General features: G+C 34.1%; 1 protein-coding gene across 1 annotated transcript; it reads right to left on the bottom strand.

Moving 5' to 3' along the window:
* Window positions 1–10,388: 10,388 nt before the first annotated feature.
* LOC104892353 (hypothetical protein) lies at window positions 10,389–21,978 on the bottom strand. Its single transcript, XM_010678256.3, has 9 exons — window positions 21,704–21,978; window positions 18,750–18,904; window positions 18,525–18,612; window positions 14,097–14,649; window positions 13,864–13,917; window positions 12,524–12,621; window positions 11,628–11,753; window positions 11,420–11,509; window positions 10,389–10,901 (listed from the first exon to the last, which is right to left on the bottom strand). The coding sequence occupies exons 1-9, from the start codon at window positions 21,758–21,760 to the stop codon at window positions 10,785–10,787; spliced, it is 1,338 nt and encodes a 445-aa protein (XP_010676558.2). The 5' UTR covers window positions 21,761–21,978; the 3' UTR covers window positions 10,389–10,784.
* Between the last annotated feature and the right edge of the window lie 716 nt (window positions 21,979–22,694).

The raw sequence follows: 22,694 nt of genomic DNA, 5'->3' as shown, positions 1-22,694 counted from the left end.
TTCAACGACAATAAAACTCTTGAAGAGCTCTCCATTCAACTTTTTACTATTTGGTGGTCCACATGTAAATAAGTGAACATCATTTCATATTATGATCAAAGCTATATAAATAAATTTATTCATGTAAATTAAATACAATTACAAAGAGAATTAATCTTTTTATAATTTATGTAATGTAGAATTTTTTTAAAAAAATATTAATTTTGAATGCTAATATTTAATTTCACAAAATAACAAAAAGATAGTGGATTTTGTGTATGGAATATATACAATATTATGCTCATTTTATAGACAAAGAAAAATCATAGTTATTGTATAATAATTATTACCATACTTATTTTAAATTTTTACAAAAACATCATAAATGGTTGCAAGAAAAAAAGAAAACTTTAGTAATTACAATACTATGTGGATCCAACACATTGCAAACTCTATCTCCTTTAATCCAAATGTTATATCCTTCAAGAGACACTTTGCCAACCAAGACACACCTAAAGAGCCCATTGTTGGATAAGAGCTTGAGCATGTATAATGGTACATGGCTCTCCAACTAACTTTCTACTCTCTCTCATCTATTCTCTCTCTTCAAGTTACTCTCAAGAACTATAACTAAAAACATCCAATAATAATAAAAATCTTTAAAGAACTCTCCATTCAACTTTTCATTGTTTGGTGGTCCCGATATCAATAAATGAACCTCATTTCATATTATGATCGACCAAAGTTATATAAATTAAGTTTTTCATGTAAATTAAATATAATTAAAAAAATATCTTTTTCATAATTTTGTAATGTGGAATATTTTCTAAAAAATACTAATTTTGAATGCTAATATTTAATTTCATAAATTAAAATAAGATAGTAAATTTTGTGCATGACATACACCCAATATTAAGCTCATTTCATAGCTAAAGAAAAACTATAGTTGCTGGGATAATAATTCTTACCATCTTTTACTTTATTTTTATAAAAAATATCATTAAATAGTTGCAAGAATTAAAAAAAACTTAAGTAATTGCAATAGTATGTGTGTCCCACATATTGGAGAGCCATTGCTCCTTCAACCCAAATGGTATTTCTCCCAATAGCCACTTTGCAAAGTGTCTCCATGGAGAGACCCCCAAAACACACCCAAGATCTCCATTGTTGGGTAAGAGGTGGCTCTCCATTTTTCTCTTCGCTTGGAGAGTTGGTTGGGGAAATAGTTGGAAAGCTCCATTGAACATGTTCTTAGGGTGCGTTCTCTTCACCTTAATAAATTAAGTTTCAGGTCCAATAAGTTCAGTTCCGTTCAAGTAAATTCAGTTCAATTCGATATAGTTTTCAACCAGATCCAATTAGGGCAATAAGTTCCAATTAGTTTGAAAAAGTTTCAATCAAGTCTAATAAGGTGCAATAAGTTTTAATTAAGTCTAATCAGACCAATAAGTTTCAATAACTTCCAATAAGGTCCAAATAGTCAATGATCAATTAACATCTATATTATTGTCCATTTTTTATTATTCATATCACAATTAGTTGATTATGTTATTATTAGAATTTTAATTAAAGTACCACAATGATTATATCGTATTATAATCGTATTATTGTCTATTATTTTATTTAAATTTGTATTATTGATTATTATTTTATTATTCATATTACTATTAGCTTATTATGTTATTATTAAAAATTTTAATTGAAGTTCCACAATGTATAATATTATACTTGTATTAATATCTATTATTTTATTATTCATATTACTATAGCTAATTATATTATTATTTAAAAAATATTATAATCTTGGTCAAATAAGGTTAACAATAATAATCATCATAATTATAATATTTTGCAATTCATCTTTAAGTAACCAGAGATAACATGTTTTCACAAGCAATAAGTGAGATATAAAAGTGGAGTGAGAAATAAGGAGTTAATTAATGAGTCCTACTACCTTCAAGTAAATAAATTCTATTACTTTAGTCATAAAACTGAAGTGGAGTGAGAGATATTGACTAGGCCCTCTTTTTTTAAGCTAAAATATGATGAATTGACCTACATTAAATCTAACAAAAAATGTTGAACCGAGCTACAATAAATCTCATGATTCACATTGAGCTGAACTGAATTGAATTTGATGAAACTATACGAAATTGAATTAAAATGCGCTGAAATTAAGTTTAAAAGAATGAAATTTTAGGCTATTTTCGTATTATTGGTGCTTGGTAATTTCATGGAGCACTTATCGACTATTTAGAGAATGGTTTAACAGAGAGTAATAGTTTGGCAACCTTGATCTTTTAATGGCCAGCTACCATCCTCTTCCTTTACTAATAAAGAGCATGTTCTCTAATTTAAATTACGTTTTTCACTTTAGAATATAATTGAAAGTTGAAACACTCAATGTTTCAAGATCTTGTACAATCTTTTATACTCCACATATCAGTTGGACTTAATAAGTACTCTTTATACATCCATAATCTTTATACATCCTTTACTAATAGGTACTTTTATACTCCACCTTATTTCTGATTACCTTTCCACTCACATATGGGCATCAATTAATGGGATTCAGCACTCCCCTTCACATGTGAATGTCATAAGAATTTAGAGCTAACTGGAAAGGTAATCAGAAATGATCCTCTTAGGGACTGGACATCTTGTCGAGGTAACCCCTTACCCAATTGCTTGATTAAAGTCCCGGTTTAGAAGAGATCCACTTTTTAAGATGGAACCATGTAAGATGAGCGAAAGTTATTCTTCACTTTTTTATATATAATTTGTTAGCCATTTCATTAATGAAAGTGAAAATCCTACAAAAGTAGTGGCAGTAGAGTTGTTCTCACAGAAGCAACCCCCAGCCCCAAAACTGTTACAAAATCAAGCCACTACAACTCCACAGTTTTGAAAAAGAAATCAAAGCCAAGCTTTAAATTCATCCATCCTTCTAAGGCCTTGCTTTGCCAAAGTATCCACTACCATATTAGTCTCCCTCTTCTTGTGCTTGATGATGAAAGGAAAATTTGATTTCGCTGCATTTTGGATGAAGTTCAAAATGAAGTTGAGGTTCCATGGACCTCCAAATTCCTTCGTGCACCAACTTACCGCATTACAAGAATCAAATTCCACAATCACTTGCATTGGATAAAATCGATTGCAACTCAAGGTGGGCTTTAAAGCTCAGTGGATGGCAAGAACCTCTGCTGAATTAATTTCCATAGGAGGTATAGGAGAAGAGAACACGCATAAGAAGTTGTCGTTGTTGTCACGCAAGACACCCCATATTGCGGCCTGTTGAAGGGATGAATGATACGAAGCATCTACATTCCATTTCATCATATTATTACTTGGTGGAGGACTCCATTGGATCAAAGGCTTAGGCTGCAAATTAGCAACCTCACACTGCCGGAATTCAGCCCAAGAGAGACACATTGGGTTGCGCATTAAGTCGTGAAAGGAATAGGGGAAAGGATACCCCATCCTTTATCCACCAACTCATTCTAAGGAGGATCAATTCTTGCAATTGAGATAAGGAAGAGATGGAGTTGGCAAAAATTTCTTGAGTTTCTTTCTTTCCAAATGGTCCAAGCTATTATGTAAAAACAAGCCTACATACCTTTTTGAAGAAAGCACGATGAGAGGGGGTGTTAATTACTAGCTTCTTCATAAATGTTCGAGCACCTTTCGAGGACTCCTTCACTTGTTGGAAATCGGTAGCAATAGGATCGAGAAATCCAATTCTTTTAACTATCGAAAAATTAAAAATGCGCATTTAATAATCCATAAAATATTTTCAAATGCCTCATGAAAAACTGGGGGTGAACTAGAGAAGTAGGCAACCCTCGTAGGGGACTGTGCTGCATTGTATTTTAATAGGAAGTTAGAGCATTAAATTACAGTTTCTTTTCTCTATTTCCTCCGTTTCTCACTACCGTCCTAACTATTTTATGCTTGTTAATGTCGCTATTTCTTTTCATGGCTCGTTAATTAGGAGAGAGTTTTCCCTCGGTGTTGAGGCCAACCCCGAAGCGGGGGGGGGGGGGGGGGATGCCAATGGACGTATAGGTCTCTCAAAGTTGCCAGCATGACTCAACTTAGATCCCAAATACCAAACCACCATGACCAAAGTTTCCATGAAAACAACATTGGGTTAGAAGGTGGTCACAAGTTTCTGGAGCTTGTTCACAGAGAACACACATTTGATCCCGAGATTAGGATGATATCCATAGAGATAAGTTTCATTTTTGTATTTATTTTGCCGAAATTGGGAACCAGGCGAATAGTTCAATTCGATGCGGAACGAGACCCCGCCAAAACCCTTTTAGCGAGACATGTTCAGGTCCTCTTCACTTGTTAGTTCCTAGATAGTCCAAATCCCTTATACTAATAAAGGTAAACAAAAAGTAGGAAAGTAAAACGTAAGAAGGTCGAGAAATGATCATCTTTAGCATATAAAATTATTAGAGATGGAAGTTATGGTGAGAAATTAGAAGTGATCGAAAGAATGTCAACTGTGAGATAGAATAAAAAGATGAATTCTTTAATAAGAAATAAAGAGAGGTGCCTAGTTGTAAAAGAAATAGAGGGAGTACTAGTCATTTTCAAGGTCAATAAGTACATATAAATTTAATATAAGACTAATAAGCTAGTTGATTAAGATAATTTTAAGTTTATATTTAATAAATACTCAAGTTTAACTCACAACAATTATAAGTGTTAAGAAATAAGTGTTAGACTCATTGAGTTCAACTCGAATCTAAAAGGTTATGTCTAGTGAAAGCAAAAAAAAATGTACCCTAATTTGATTAGTTGATTCATAAGATATGCCATTGACATAAATGGAATTAACAAAAAAGCAAATAGGTAAATTGTGGAACCTATGTATTATATATGGAAACATTTACAAAATTAAGAAGGCATTGATGGCAAATTTGTAAATAAAGTGTGGGACCTATGTACTATATATGGAAATATTTGCAAATGTAGCAAATAAATTGAAACACCCCTAAATGGCAAAATATAACAAATAAAAAAAGACGGAGGGAGTATATTATAGTACTCTGTACTCCACAGTTTGATCTTCCTCTTCCCCAAGACAAAAAAAAAAAGCATCACATATTCACATGTCAAAATAAAGACTGAAAGAGTACCAAATCTTGTGGTAATAGCATAAAATTTCAGTAAGTTTTGGCCTTTACCATCCCTAGATAAAAAGCTTATTGTCATGTCTCATCCTTGAAAAACTGAAAGATTCATCTTATATTGGGAAAAGGGCATTATGCATGGCTCCCTAGCACGTACTAATAAATAAACGTACTTTATGTGATCTTATTCAAAATAGTAATCACCTTGTTTTTGCTAAAATATTTCTTTTTTTTTTAAAAAAAAGTGCTAAATTTTTTTCTTAATTAACATGTATTTACTTTCTAATCAACCAATTGGTGCAAATTTCTTGTGCAAACTAACAATAATCAAAGTTCTATACATAGATTCGAGGTGGAACATATAGGGGTTTGGATTATGTAATCCCATTGTAAGCACCAAAACTTGACTTCTCACTTGCCTAACTTAACCTAACCTTATTTAATTATTAATTAATTATATGTAATTTGTCATTTTATTAGCATTGAATCTTGTGAAAGAAGGAATGTCTTTCCTCTATCATATCATCTCATGTGAGAGACCATTTTTTTTTGGTGAGGGAATATATTTCTGCCTTGGTTCTTTATTTTTTTCTAAAGGTTTGTTCTTGGAGTTGTAAGCTAGCTAAAGTAGTAGTAGTAGACTGGAGGTGTTTAGTAATAATTATAAAAACAATATGTATAATGATGGAGATACTAATAGCAACATTATTGTTGTTGAGGGTGCTATTCTTAGGTCTCATTCTTTTAGATTAGGAGAAATTGAATTAAAGTGAACTAAATTAATAATAATAACAATAATAATAATAAAAAATAGTAATAGTAATAATAGTAGTTGAGCTAAACTGAACTAAAAATAAGTCCAAACAAATAGGACCTCAATATATTATCATCACCATCATGGTTATCATCTAAGGTTATTTAACTTACTAAATAGTTCTTTTTTATTTATTTATAAGGTTTTTTCACCAAGTATCCCTCAACTTTTCAAAATTCACGAATTACTCCTAAGTTTCATAATAATACACCCAAATATCCTTAATGACTAACGACGGTTAACTCCATTATTCTTTATCCTAATTAACCTCTAATTAAACCATAAAGCCTAACTTATAACTAACCCTAACCTTTAACTTCTAACACTAACACTAACACTAACCCCCTAACCCCACCACCATGTCGAATTCCCCCTCCCCTGACCCTCGTGGAAGCCCCTCTCCCCTAACCCCCGTCGACCTGCGACTTTAGCCGCACACAAAACCTGGGCTCGCACCGATTTTCTGGGCTCCCGTTTGATGTTTTGGGCTCGCGTGTGGAATGTTGATTTTCATGGGAGGCGAAGAGGGGTGCGAGAGGGGGGCTGCTGGGAGGGTGGGGGGCTGCTGGGAGGGTGGGGGAGGGGGCGATGTTGGGGTGGGGGAGGGGCGGCTGCTGGGAGGGTAGGAGAGGAGGAGGGGGGTTGCTGGGATGGTGGGGGACGGGGTGATGAGAGGGTTAGGGTTTAGGGTTACAAGTTAGAATTTAGTTAGATTAATTAGGGTTAGGATTTAATTAGGATTAAGACTAATAGCGGTTAACGTCGTTAGTCATTAAGCGCATTTGGTGTATTATCTTGAAATTTAAGGGTGCTCCTTGTATTTTCAAAAGTATGAGGGTAACTCTTGAATTTTCTGAAAACTCGGGGGTATTTAGTGAAAAAACCGTTATTGATATTATCGTATTATGCTTAAATAGTATGACTTTGATTATGAGACAAGTATATTATATAAGATCTTTATATTGAAGACTTGATTGTTTTTAAAAAATATTAATTACTAGATTATATGTATTATAAACGATTTTTCAATTAAAAAATGGAGCAAAAACAAAATCGTATTGAATCGAAGTTGGATGTTAGAATATTATGTCAGATCATATTGTATTTTTGGAGTTGAAGTCGAATTTAAATTCCAACTTCTTGTAGGATTGAAGACTCGAAATCGAATTATATATAATTCAGTCTAAGTCTGTCGTTGTTATCCCTAAAGATGACTCCTTAGCTTATACCTATTCTTTTTGTCATATTTAGACTTGAAAGATTCTAATCGGAAATGAAAGTTGTTGCATGCTATATGCTACGCTAGGAACCTGATACTTCTGTATATGTTCATTTTAGCTAGTGTTGTGCCCACCTCATTCCGAGAAAGGCTTGGTAACCAACGGTTTGAGTCAAAAAAAGACTCAAACACTCAAAATAAAACACAATGGTACCATTATAACCTGACATTGGTATCAAATTGTTATCAGGACTGGTACCAATGTATCAATATTTTCGGAGAATGGTACCATTATAACCTAGCATTGGTACCAAGCAAATGTCAGCCACACGCGCGTGAAATCTTCCAACGCATAAAATGACCAAATTACCCCGTTTGAGTCCCCTAAGAGACTCAAACGGTTGGTTGCCAAGACAAGCTCCCTCATTCCCTCCCAAGAGCCAAGTGCATTACATTGGGTATAATGATAAAAAGGTGTGATAAGTGGATGGCTAGCATGTCTAGTTTTCATATTCAAAGATAAGAGTCAAAGAACAAAAATACTCTATATTAAAGCTAAAACTATTTGCAGCAATATTGTAACCAAGAATCAAGATAAATGAAAAAGATGGATAACTATATTTTTTTTCTTATAAATACATCTATTTTGTAAAGTTGCAACAAATGTCTTTATGTACAAATATCAAGAAAAAAGGAGATAAAATAAGATTTGACCCAATTGTTCATATATTTTTTACATGTGGGGTAGGTAAATTAAGGATAAAATGGTCAAATAGTTCCAAAACCTCAAAAAAAAAGAAAATGTTGCATCTGAATAAAAATACTTGTAAATGAAAATTGTTACAACTAAAAAAAAGATGAAGTATAATGATTCGAGATAACTTAACAAAATTGGTTCATGAATGATGCCAAAAACAAAATAGTGCAATTAAATAAGAAAATATTACAACTAAATAATTTTTTTTTTGAGAAAATATATTTTAACTAAGAAATGAGAATCAAGATGAAAATGAACCAAGGAAAAGTTGAAGTCGAGCTCAAAATTCCGGCAGAACTAACGCCGTAAGTATGCAATAAGTAAAAATACATCACAGTTGGTGACAAAGGAACGGAGTCTGTATACGCAGTGACTAATCCCTTTGCCTCGGATGTTCCACTTAAAGATAAAGGGCTGAACAAGAATCTCTTTCCATCCCCAATTATTAAAAATTGAACTTTCGACCAATTGATTAAAAGACAAAGTAAGCAACCACTATACCAGCACCACTTAGATTCTCTCGTCACTATACTGACTCTCGACCACATGTGTTCACTGATTCTTTTAGGCTTTTGCTTTTTTGCCTCTTAAGTCTTATGTGTAAACTCGTAAGTCGTAATCATGAGAGACAAAACCCTTTCTTTTTCTTTTATGGATACTGGATAATGTGTACATGGACATGATCTTTGACTTGCATATCGATTTTATATACTAAGATCGCAATTATTGAAATTTATGGAAGCAAACAACATGTACGGGAAAGTGGAAGTACTATCCATATTGTTTGGCATTTTTCTTATTCAAATAATTAGAGTTTCAGACCAACACCTTATCAATTACCACTTTCGTGAGTGCGTTTTATACAGTTTGAGACGAACGCATAAATAAAAATTGCTCATTTGAAACTCTTAAAATTACCAAATAAACAAAAAAATAACCTTAGGTCTTCTTGTATGAAAAAGTCTGTAAAAATTATCAAAAGAAACGGTTTAATTTTAATATAAAAATAGACCTAGTCACTAAATGGATTAAACTAGTCACCGAAATAAATTTTTTTTTTTTGACGAAACCGAAATAAATTAATTTAATCACTATTGGGCTATTTTTTTTTAAATATTGGACCTACTATTACCTAATTTTAATTTAAAAATAGACGGTCTCTTACAAAACACACTCAAACGTCTGAATGAGCAAACCACTATTTGAGTATTAGTTGAAGTACAAAATAGTAAAGGCCACAAAGATAGAGAGAAAAAAGTGTAAATTTTTATAATTTTATATGCCAAAAAAAAAAACTGACATTAAGCAAGATATACAAATATTAATTAATTAAGCCCGTTAGATTAACCTAAGAGCAATTGTTGAAATTATCTTTGTATCTACTTTTGTTAAGGAGCTTATAAAATAATAAACTCGATGAATTGTTTTGAAGTAAATACATTAAATGACAGATGTATTTCTTGGCCAAAAAGACCATATTATAATTTAAACAAGAAAAAGGAGATTACTTTGCCTTATCAAAAACATAATAAAGAAAAAGGTAAGAGAAGATTGATAACTTTAGGATTATTGATTATAAGTAGGTAAAAATAGTATTATCTCAAAAAATAGGCATTTAGGCATAGATCTTATATGGCCAACTAAGATAGAGCAATCAGAGATAAGACTACGGTAAATTTATTGACCATGTTTTGGGCTGCTTTTTTAGAGTATTCATGATTCCTTTGGATTCAATGGTGATCATAAATAAATACAATTATAAAATCTAATATTTACAATAATTTTAGGTTTTGAAAAATACACTCAAAATAACCTATTAGATTTTCATGGTCATATTTATTATAACAATCATAGAAATACCTCTATACTATTCAATTTACTAGGTGGGTACAGTTGGTAGTTACAACTTACAACTACCAACTTACAATTGTGAGTTATAGTAAATACACTAATAGGTAAAAAAAATCCACATTGATGTCTAATATCAGTAGGTCTACAGCATCAGCTTTCTGAACCAACATAGCCAATTTTGAGGAGTTCGATTAGCAAGATTCAATTCTCAATTCTGCGATGCCAATTATATGACGGCGAACGCTTGTGAATCCCACTAACAGAAGCCGATTGAAAGAGACGACATACAAAGAGAATATGATACTCCCTCTGCTCGAAATCAATAGTTACATAAACTATCGTGGTCGTGGAGCAACCATATTCATTGGAAATCTTATTCTACCACGTATTAAGTAGAGTAGTTGTTTGGTTGAATATAGGAATTTATATTCCATGAGAAGTTATTTACTTATTTTACCATATCGAAACTTCCTCCATTTGAGCAATTGATACTTATGTGACAAGTTGACAACTAGATTCCGAACAAGCAAGTAATGGAAAGTGTACACCAGCAACCATTCTCAGATGTGGTAACCACATTCGATTGATCAACTATGAGAAATAATACTCCATGAGATAGAGAGGTAAAAAAGGAACATTCGGCATTTAATTACTTTGCACAAGAATTGAACATCGCCTTCGAGTTACAGATATGTAGCCTAAACCAGAAAATAAAACATTCTAACAAAATAGTATCATACAATCACCAATAAAAGGAGCAGAGGAACATTTTTTCTTACCTTCACTTTTGTTTATGATACATGCCTCCCTGCTCGTTCCTGTGTATCAACTCCTGTATCAGTGGAGGATATCTTAACCCCAATATTGGCGCAACGGGGTTTGTTTGTACTCATTCTCCTGCAAGCTCGCCTTCCCAAAATTGCAGCAGAATAAAAATAACAGCTGGAAGAAAAAAATCCAGCTCGGGCCACCGAAAGAACTATGAAACAACAATCACAACCAAAAGCTTATATTCGGTTCTTAAGCAGGTGGTGCATGTTCACGTATAGTGTCTGCCAGTTTATTTCTTTCCTCCTCGTTCTTAACTCTTATTAGAAAGGTACGAGCAACTGCTTTGTCATTTGCTCCACTATCATCCTGCAAAAAAGGAAATCAATTGTTTGTAACAAAACAAAAAGGCAATCTCAAAATGGCATGTGAGAATGTAACATGAACTATCAAGAGGAGAAACACTATGCCAAGAAACGTGAAGGATGCCAAGAAAGGCTATGCATATTACCAAAGAAAAACTATAGATATCTAAATGTGAAATAAGGGAGTGGCAGGCTGCACTTCAATTGAAGTTACATAAATGCCCCCAAATATTCACATTTACATATCTAGCTTTTCTCTTAACAAAGAACTGGAATCTAACAATTTCAATTAATGTCAGAAGATGTTGGGAAAAATTGAAGGGTAAAACTAAAAAGGGAAGATTATGCAAAAGCTGAATATGAAAGAGATGTGTTTAACAACCCATGCTTACAGGAAGCTCAGAAGTCACTACATTTAGTTTTGTGTTCTTTATTTAGAGCGACACCTAAGAAGCAGTGCAACAGCCAGTACTAATACCACGAGGAAACAGATATACAAAAGGTAAAATCAATGTACAATACCGAAGTATGGAATATGGTCACGATAGCATTTTTCTGCAAATTTGTCTTGATGCCTGAGTAGAGTGAAGCGTTAAGCATTATTCTTCCGACCTACACTCGCCAATATAAATCATAGTCAGATAGAGTAGATTGGCAGCTTAACCCAAAAAACATATAAACAGTAAACTTTCAATGATTGGGAACAAAAAGGGAAGTATAAGAAACATACATCATTACGAACAAGTATCCTTGGCTTAGATTCCTTGGTACCCTTTCTGGCACCTTCCTCACGTTTGATGAAGAGTTGGCCTGTACCTTTATCTTTCCAGGGCTCTTTATCAGCTGGATCAGTTGACTGATCAATAGGAAAAGAAGCAATCCTTAATATAAGTGCAAATAGCAAACCAAACACATCCCATAAAATGAAAGCGTAACTAAAGTCTCCATTAAGTAATATGCTCCTCAACCTATCTTTGTGACGCATAAGCCAATTCTCTGTCCTAAATTCTGGTGATAAAACATCATTTTTCTATCGACTCTTTAGGTAATAAAACATTGACAACTTGTATAAATGAGTATAGCAATAATCCTGCAAACACGTGACTTGTGACAATCAAGTACCAAATTCACATCACCAGGTATATTGAATCTATACAAATATATTAAAAGGCGTGCGTGACAATGTATACAAGCCACGTGGCACCTCTGTTACGCCACTAGAATTCTCCAATGTGTACACAAGTCATGTCAATTAACAAAAGTAAAATTAGCTTGCAACAAGATTTGAACCCGTGACCTCTTACTATTACAAATCACACAATTACCATCTCAATCAACTTTTAATTATGCTTTAAGTGCCCACATTATTATATTTGTACCTTTCAAATGCTGAGTGCTCCTCAATATATTTTCATGGGAATGGAAAAAAATGCATATCAAGTTCGGAAAACAGTACCAACCCGGCCCCAAATACTAGTTTCTAATTTGAAAATGTGCGACGCTACAACCCACTTCTCAATCCCCTCGAGGAATTATGTGGATGATATGTCAAAACTAAGATGAATAGCGTATAATAGGCATTCAAAAGAGGAGAATTACAGGGGAAGCTTTTCTTTCAGACAGTACCTTAACATAGAGCTTGCACTTGGTTTCATGCACCACAGCAATACCCTTCTCTTCAGAACTTTTCACAGATGGGCTGCTAGGCTGCTCAGGCTCATTGTCTGCAGATTTATAAGCAACAGTCACAAAAGATATGCATGTACACCTAAATGAAATTTCAACAGAATAATCAGATAAAACAGGAATTCAAATATCCAATAATGAAAATTTTACATTTGAACTTTTTTCTTTTTTTGGTAAACATACATTTGAACTTTGAAGTTATATTATTCTCTAGATAAAAATCCAAAACATAGCAGACTACAAAGACATTCCACAAAAGTACACAGAAGAGGAAACATGGAAAGAGATCAAATTTTAACTAGAAACAGAGTAACTATAGACAGAATGCTGGAACATAAGTCCACCAATTTTTCATGATTACACCAAACATACAGTAAGAGGAACAAAATAGCATGTCAAAAAACAGCATGTCCCTCCTCTCCCTTACCTCCCTGTATTCCAACAACCTGTAAATGTCATCTGGATTTCCAATGTAAAGAACCCAGCAACTTACGAAGTACAACAACTACCAATGCAGCGTTAAGTTATACTTGCTCATAACCCAACCCAGCCAATCTGTATATTTGTATATAATGTTCCTGAGTCCTGATACATAATACTTCGCATGGTTTTGTTCATATACGTGTTTTGCACGCAGTCATGCCTGATTCACCAGAGGTTGCGTTTTACATGATCTCTTACCACATATCAAATCAAATATCGTATCACACAACATTGAGCAAATCATTTCATCCTTCTCTGGCGTGTTTAGTTATAAGAGAAACTCAGATGATATGAGGTGAGAAACAATTGTAAAAATAATGATTAACAAGTATACGCTCAGGAGAAGCACATTGATTTTTGATCAAGCTCAAAGGAGATGCACCCAAAAGAGATGGCATGAAACACAATGCTAAAGCAAAACCATTGGATTGCCATGGACCACGCTTAGTATATTCTATTATTCCTTTTCATAAGAAAGGCCACATCAAAGTTTTTTTTCCTTGAAGATCAATAAAGCTAAGATAGTATAGTATAGACATTAAGTTCAAGTTGGAAACATATGGAGAACTCCACACTTCAAAAGAGCTTCTAAGGCTGAGGAGGAACAACTGGATTTTCCTTGAAGATCAATAAATCAGCACCGTCATTTTGCTTTGTCCCCCAAACTCAAGCACATAAGAAGAAAAGGGGGGGGGGGGGGGGGAGAACGGTGCTACATTCCAATAATCCTCCCATCTCAATCTATCCCCTCCATTATTATTTTTCATGTCATACTGAAAAGAAGATGCATATCATACCTTCATCAGCACCCTCTTTAGCACTATCATGTAAAATGGCCGGTTTTTGATTCCCTATAAGTATAAAAGAAAGAACATACATATCAATTATCAGCAGAAAGAACAATAATGTGCACATCCAATGAAACATCAATTCCTGAGTGAAATTCTTCAGGACTATCTCGAGAACAAAATGATATTATGTTCTGATAGATATCTCAGATGCTTTTGTTCATGCAAAAAAAAAATCCTACCTAATGAAAAAGCTGATTGACTGTTTGAGGAAGTTCCAGCGTTCCACGCACCAAATGATGGAATTTGACTGTTAGAGAATGTTCCAGAACTTGTAGAACTCATAAAGCTAGCAGTGGGGGTCGATGAGGCTGCTTGATTATTGGATGATACTCCAAATTTAGGTGAAGTCGAAAAGCTAACCGTTTTGGCTTGTGACAATGATTTAGAATCGAACGCCACTCCACTGCTCCAAGAACTAGCAGGAGCAGTGCTTGCACTTTGTGAAAGAGCTGGAGTACTGGCAGATAATCCAAAGCTCCACGAAGGAGCTGAGTTTGTAGTTGAGCTAGGAACTGAGGCTTGGGTGCTGGAAGCTCCAGAGTTCAATGAAGGTATGGGGATTGCATTCGCACCGGGCATACCAAATTTAAATGTCCCCGAGACAGATTTCATTTCCTTGTTGTTCGTTTGTGGTGAATTTTTCTTCTCAGTGCTCTGGATTCCAAAACTAGACATACTACCTTCATTACCAGCATTTGCTTTTAGCCAGTTAACAACATCAGTAAATTTCCCCTGTTTCAGACAGAGTAATCGATACTGTTGTTAGTGACCATTTTAAACTAGACCAAAAAATAGCCATTTATTGAATGCAAAAGACTAGAGAAAAAAATTATCAAAAGCAACAATAACAATCACAAAGCGAGAACATGTAGTTTCAAAATTTTTGATATAAACAATGAAGCATACTCTACTAGAAAGTTGACTAGCAAAACATATTCAATATGCTCCATAAGTGTTTCACTTGACATGATTTAAACAAACAGCTGAATCAATTTTTTTTTTTAAAGAACAGTTATCATCCATTCACTAAATTAAAACCAAATCTTTAGAACAAGGTAATGCTGGCGCATGAGCATATAAGCAATTATACTACGTTCACATCACCCTCTTGACCAAGAGAAAAGAACTATCAGAGATTTTCTAGAAGTAAAATTGAACTGTGCCAATTGCACAACAAGAATTAGTTTAGCCTTAAAACTTGATTAGGCTAATATTGTGACATGCAGCCAATAAGAACAACATAATGGCAACCATCCACTATAGTAAATTGTAAAGTATCTGAGAGATTATTTGCTTTAATACCAAGCCTCTTTTGAAAGGCGTAAACATATAACAGAATATACGAGATACTCCATCCGTTTCCTAAAGATCTTCCCTCTTTCCGTTTAAGTGCGTTTCCAAAAGATTTTCCCTCTTTTACTTTATTCCTTATTCGGAATTTTTTTCCCCTTTTTACCCTCTCATGTCCCTATCATATGGTCCACCATTACATCATTAATTCAATTTTACTCCCGTTTTCTCTCCTACTTTAACACATTTTTATTTGTTTATTTATCTTAACCCCTTTCTCTCTCCTACTTTACCCACCCCACACAAATGGATCCTCTTTGGTATCTGTAGGAACAGTTCAAGGAAGATCTTTAGGAAACGGAGGGAGTAGTTCAGATCAAACCACAAATTCGTATACTAAATTATACCCCTCACCCCCTTTTCCCCAAGTTGCCAGCCAATTTAAAAATTGGTAAGAATACGGGGTCGCTAACACATTGGCAAATGAAACACCTCAACTAGCCAATAGATAAGCTAAAGTAACTCCAGTGTCATACTTCATCTATTGTGAAATAAATGTAAAACTTCTCTATTTCATGAGAGAGCTTTTTGAGAAAAGTGTTGCATTTATTTCAGAGAAAGTATGAGCCAGAATTATCCCAAATTGCTGGAATTGGCATTTGCACTACACATACCAACCTCAGCAGATTTTTCCTCTTTTTTCACTTTCTCCCATTTGTACCCATATTAATATAAGGCTAATTAACCAAATTGATAGAATATAGAGGTGGGCACTTTGCTTTTAAATTCATCTTGAATCCCTTACAATATGTTTAGACAGTCAAATTGAGATATTGGAAAGTATAGATATCTCCTATCATCCAACTAAGGCTTTGTAAATTATAATAATGAGCGAATGATTTACAAATTGGTCAGCTACATTTGAAAAGAAAAATATAAGCAATGATAATTTCTACTTCCTCCGTTTCTTTTTACTCGCTACACTTCTCATTTCACGGACTCCTAGGCAATTTTTGGAGAAGAGAGAGGTAGAGAGTAAAAAGAAAAGGGACCCATGTGGGAGGAGAGAGATAGAGAGAGTTTATTGCCCAAAAAAGAAGTGTAGCAAGTAATGTGAAACTTCCCATAATGGAAAGTGTAGCGAGTAAAAAGAAGCAGAGGAAGTATTATTTATATATTGTCGAAATTTGTTTCATGAATAACAATATTGGTAAATAAGAGCCTAATAAGTAATTAACACTAGAAACACTAGATTTTACATTAATAGCACTAATAATTAGAAAGTCTTATAGAACCAGAGAAGGCAACTGTAATTAGTCGCATTCGATACTTCAATTATTTTACTTTCATGATTAGATATCATATAGTAGTATATTCATCAAGCATAAGATCACAATCTAGTAGTTACAAAAATAACAAAGGAAATTCGTATTGGAACCCCAAAATGTTTTGGCTTTATATTTGGTAACCAGGAAATTTATTTATTTCATTTTCAATGTCATGACATTTGTGATGTAATCTGTTGAAAATTTTCATTAATTAGACTCAGTTTCGGTTAATTGAGGTTGATTATTTTCATCATGGCACATATTTTACAAGAAAGACACAAATTGTACAAAAGAATCACAATTTCGCACAAAAATCATTTCAAATGGTTATGTATGATTCAATTTTGTATTTTTTTTGCATTAATTTTTTGCTCTAATTAATTACTAAACATTAAGTAACCTGAAAAGTGTAAGTAACAAAGAAAATTAACAAATCTCATCATTAATATAACACATAGAATAAATAACACTACAAGGCCATTTGATAGAATAGATTATTATTCTGGTTATCAAAGTTGCCTAAGAGAATTTAGGACACCAGGAGTAAAAAGCAAAGCTTTTGCGATGGAGCTCACTGCTTTTCAGATTGATAACAAAGGAGTACTAGCTTGTAGCTTGCTCGCCCTCTATATACTAAACATGCATCCCAGGCTCGCGTCCTCCACTATATCTATACTTTGACTTATAGTCAAGTAAAATCAAAAGTTAGAAACGGGACCTGTGAAGTTTTGTGAGAAATCACAGAAAGAGCTGAAGCTAATTGGAAGGTCACGAGAGAACTTCTAACTAAGGTGACTCGCCTTGCCCCTCGCCCATATCTATAGTTTAATTGAGAGAAAAAAATTTAAACGTGAGCAACCGAAACTTTGCAGCCAATCGAGAAATAAAAGAAGATAAACAAAAATTGAAACTATACGGAAGGCCATGAGACAACTTCTAACTAAGGTGATCCCTCCAACTTATTACCGAATTTGGTAAGTTGGTGAATTCGTGCCTGCACCTTCTAGAACACTCCGACACAAAAGGTGCATATGATGACACCACAACAGAGCTCTTGATCGACCAATTTTGTCGTTGGAAGTTTCTTCTTTAATATTTTCAACAACCCTTATTAATTTTCACCAATTGAGTAAAAAGTCCCCCGATTGCCACATCTATATTTCTAAATCTGCTAGCCACAAAGTATAACAATCACCCTCCACATTTAGGGGTTGTTCATAATGGCTTTTCTGTTTTTTGCGCATGCAACACACTTACACTTTATTATTATTTGGTTTTTAGGCCTACGTTAGGTATCTCCATTTTTTCATGTTCAGGTCCAGCTCCACGCCTCCCACCCTCCCTTTTTGTAAATTAAGCAAAGTGCAAATAAAATAGGGGAAGTGAGGATAACTAGTCCTTTGACAAAAGATAGAGGAAATATAAGCTATATTAATCATGTAAGAAGGACAAGAATAAAAAAAAGGAATATAGCTTCCTCAAGCAAAAAGCTCAAGCGAATGGTGTACAAGAAAGATAAGTTTGACAGGCAATTTGTAACATAGTTGGGTCAGCACTCAGAACTGGCTCAATATTAAACAAATTTTCTCCTCTAATCTTCTATTTGGTCATTTTGTCTCATCTCCCTTTTTCCATAAAATTCTTCTCTGCCCCTCTGCTATGTTCTATTGAAGAGGGAAGGTAGAAAAGAGAAAGCATGTGGGTAGCTAACAGATACTACAAAGAGAAACCCAACCCAGATAAAACAACCGCCAAATACCCCACCCTTTATAAAAGGAAAGCATGTCGAATACATGGATCTGATAGCACAAAATACTTGAGTCTGGCCGAAGATATTTGATTTCACCCTTTTGTTACAAGCGGACTTAAATTACCAAATACTAATCTAATATAAGGATCATTAATAATACAAATCTGTAATTCAGTCCATCATGTATTAAAAAAAAAAGTTCTATGTGGATTTTAATCCAAATAGGCACAACATCGTACCAGTATGTCCGAAGTCTGAGCTAGGTAATCCCTTACGCCATCTTCCCAAAGTTCGTCCGGATGATCCCGCAACTGAGATTGCACCCAACTGTCGATAGTATTAAGTGATACAGCTTATTATAGAGTACAGAACAAAGTCGTTGGCAGATTAGTGATCACAGAATATGCAATATAACTCAAACATTAATGCATAAATTAAACAACTGCATTAGAAAGAAGATGGACCTTGCGAATTCAGTATTTAAAGCCCTCACATGTTGTCGAGCAGCTTTACGCCGATCCAACGACGGTGTTGCCGCTGTTTCAACTTCAGGTGATGGCAATACGGCTGTTGCCTGACTGCCTATAGGAGCTTCTGCTACGACTTTTTTACTTTGAAACTGCATGAAGAAACATAGTGTAAATACATGTTTTATGATGCAGCAACTGCAACACAAAGGATTAACGGACATCTGTAACCTTCTTGGTGGAACTCCAATAAATTTCATTAATTTTTTCCATCTTATGAGACAAACGAGCTACCATAAAAACATTCATCGCAATACACCTCGAAGTCTAGACATTAGCTTATGAATCAGGTTTGAGAAGAGGATCTAGTTTGACTATGCAAGTAATAACCAGGGATCAAATATTCAAATGTTGGTACTTGGAACCTACTACTAAACTTAAAAGTAAGTAAAGAAATTAAATCTTCTATAACAACTTTAATCCTTCACTTCTTCCTTATCCAGCCTAAAACGATTTTCACTAAGAGAATTGATCCTCCAAGCTGAAATAAAAAAATTCCTCTATGCCATACGCTTGAAAAGTAGATCACAATCCAGTGCTGCATACACGAGATTCACCACGCCAAACAAAAAGGCAATACCCCCAATATCAGAAGCAATGATGATGAATTTTCTGCACAATTCCACATCAATGGTCGATTAAATGCATAGTATCAAAATTCGGCGGTTCGTTACATAATCGATTTTGAAAATGCCATTTCGCAGTGGCATAACGCCACGATAATGATTTACATCCTTCTTGCCGATTTGTCCATTACATTGCGGTGACTCGCCGCATTAATATGTTCTTTTTCCCATTATGTTTGATACTTTCTAGACTTGATCAAAAAAAGAGAAAGGGAAAACATGCATTGCTACAGAAAAAAATATGTACACATCAAAGAAGAGAGAAGAATGTGACATGGGATTCCAAGTTGGGTTATGTACATCAGTTAGTGTTTATTTAGATTAATAATAGATCGAGGCATCGCATCATATGATAGGTTTGGTCATATTATGTATTTATGTTGAAAGAATACTTCTTAAACTTGGAAACCGCTACTTTCAGGTTCAAAAATCCATTAATGTGAATTTTAACAATAAATTCAATTCGCATTAACTGCGATCTGTGTCATTATCTGTAGCAAGCCAGTGTGTCTCATCGTTTACCATGAAGCTACGGCATCCAAGGTTCTTCCTTCACTAAATGTCTAAGGCAATTTATCTCCACTAATATATATGTTTTCTTGAATAATCCCATTGCAGCTTATCCTAATCTACTAACCTAGATATTCATATAGAACATATCCTGTTAGATTAAACACAACTTTCATCAACAATCCCTCAAAAGATGAGTTTGTCACAGTCAAGGCATTAAAGTCAAAGTATAAATGACTTGAAGAGTAATCCGGAAAAAAAAAACCTACATGAAACAAAACTACTACCTCCGTACTTTTTTAGTTGCACCATTTGGTTTGGTGGCACTATTCATCAATCAACTTTGTTAAGTTATCTCGCATTATTATATAAGAAAAAACATAGTCAAGTGGGGTCTTGTTAGATTCGTCTCAATGCGAGGATTCCAAATATCAAATTTTTATATTTTTTACTTGCACCCAATAAGAGATATTAACGTTCAAAGAATCGTCTCGGCAAATGTGAAAAAGCAAATGGTGCAACTAAAAAAATACAGAGGTAGTATAAGATTAAAAGGAAGGACTCTTGTTTAGCCTATTCCTTTTAGTAACTGTTGTCACCATAAATTTGATTTATTTGTGAATAGTTTGGGGATAGCCTTTCTTAATTGGTCCCAATTCAAATTTGATCAATTTAACAGGTAAAGATAATCCATGTAAAGTCATGGCAGTCTAGTGGGTGGAAAGGAGGGAGAAGAATAGGAATTTTGACCCCCAAAAAAAACATTGATGCTGGCAATTTTTTCATTTTACATGATATATAAGATAAGTTGTATGAGCCTTCTATCATACAAACCCAACACATAAAAAATGGATCGCAGCACATGCAAACTCTATGATCAACTTCAACTTCATGCATAACTGAATGCATATCTCAAAGAGTAATATGATGCAGCACTCTTGCTCAAAAGACATGATGATCTTGCTCAAGAATATGAATTATGCTTCAGCCGATCAAGCAACAATTATTGACCAGTATTTTAGGGGTGAACCCGGAATAAACTACAGGTCAAGCAAGATCAATCAAAATTTTCTAACGTCCAATTGTCCGGTTCGCTTGCAGCAGCTTGAACCCTTAAAAAAGGAGTTGCATTCCAGTTCTCCATAGGAACAGTCTTCAGGAACAGATCTAGATATTCCACTAATTCTAACGCTTACGAAAACGGTTGCAACTACATTAACAGGTCAAAACTAACACCTAATTCACTCAATTTCTCAGTTCAAACTCCGAATTCGCTCTACTACTTGGAATAAGTCACACCATCCAGCTCACTGCACACACCCACTTAACATCTTAACACCATCTTTCCTCAACCCAATACAATTAAAGAACATAATTTTACATTTGAACTACATTTACAAACTTCAACCCTATATTGCACCCAACAAAAAAAATAAAAACCAAACATCAAGTGAAAAAAATCCACTCATTCCATCAAGCTACTTTACATACACTTTTTCTGTTTTTCTTTTTTTCATTTTACTTTATAATTAAAGAAACCCAGATACCAAACCAATTACACTAATTCCAGCTCCCATAAATCCCAATATATTAAAAAATGCCCAGAAAATTGTCCCACGAAAACTTTAAAAAATTAAACCTGGGTATACAACTAAACAGTACTATAAACTAAAACCAAATCACACATATATCAAAATGTGATAAAAGCTGCAATTTTTCAACTAAAAAAACCCAAAAAAAAGAGAGTAAACTTACAGGATTATCGTCGGCATTTGAACTCAATGAAACACTTCGGCGCTTAGTCCCAATCATTGGATTCAGCAATCAAATACGCCAAGATAATTGAGAGAGAAAGAGAAATGACAAGATTGATTGAGATTTACAGTACTAGGAGAGAGAAAAAGGTAGCGAGGATTTATTAGGGTTTTTATTTGGTTTCAAATTAATTTGGGGGTTTTTAATTTTTCTGCTGGTGAAGGTTGATTTTGGGATTGTATGAGGTTTTAATTTTAGCCGTTGATTATTTCTTTCCGTTAGAAAAGAGCGCATATGTGATATGACAACAAATATTTATGTGGCAAATCGCAAATGAGCCAGGTCCTGACTAGTGATTTGATCGTCTTGTTCGGCCTACTTTCACATTGGCCTATTGGCAAGTTGGGCCCTGAACTCATTTCTTGCTTCCTAATATACTTCTCTCCTTTCATATTACTCGCTACAGTTTTCAATTCATGGACTCCTAGGTAATTTTTGGAGAAAAAAAAGTAGAAACTAGAAAGTAAAAAAAAGGGATCCATGTGAGAAGAGAGAGAGAGTTTATTGCCCAAAAAAAAAGTGTAGTAAGTAATGTGAAACTTCTCGCAATGAAAAGTGTAGCGAGTATTATGAAATGGAGGAAGTAGTAGATATGCAAGAAAGAAAAGTTATTAGTGCAAGACAACTGCTTTTTAGCTCGAGTGATGTCTCAGGTTTTATGCAATTATATATACTCGAAATATATAATTACTTTTTTCGTTTTAAATTATAAAGCATGTAAATAACTTTTATACATAATAAGAATTTAGTTAGTTTTAGTTTGATTTGCATAGGTAATAAGAATTGACATTAGATTTTATATTGATAATACAAAGTAACCTATAATCTTATCTTGATAGAATAAAGCCCTCCTCTCTTCCCTGAAAGACTGCCCTACCTTCGGGTCACCCTCCGTTGCGGCGGCCGCCTCCTCTGCCGCTCTTCATGGCTG

This window comes from Beta vulgaris, chromosome 5 (assembly GCF_026745355.1).
Source record: "Beta vulgaris subsp. vulgaris cultivar EL10 chromosome 5, EL10.2, whole genome shotgun sequence".
NCBI lineage: Eukaryota > Viridiplantae > Streptophyta > Magnoliopsida > Caryophyllales > Amaranthaceae > Beta > Beta vulgaris.
This window is presented reverse-complemented; position numbering and strand designations above follow the sequence as displayed.

Bases quoted from the DNA above. Each gene is read 5' to 3' on its own strand.
- LOC104892353 (XM_010678256.3), bottom strand. From the start codon at position 21,760: ATGATTGGGACTAAGCGCCGAAGTGTTTCATTGAGTTCAAATGCCGAC. The intron at 13,918-14,096 runs GTAGGATTTTTT...TTATACTTATAG, and splicing joins TCAATCAGCTTTTTCATTAG to GGAATCAAAAACCGGCCATT. The intron at 10,902-11,419 runs GTATTGTACATT...CCTTTTTTGCAG, and splicing joins TGACCATATTCCATACTTCG to GATGATAGTGGAGCAAATGA.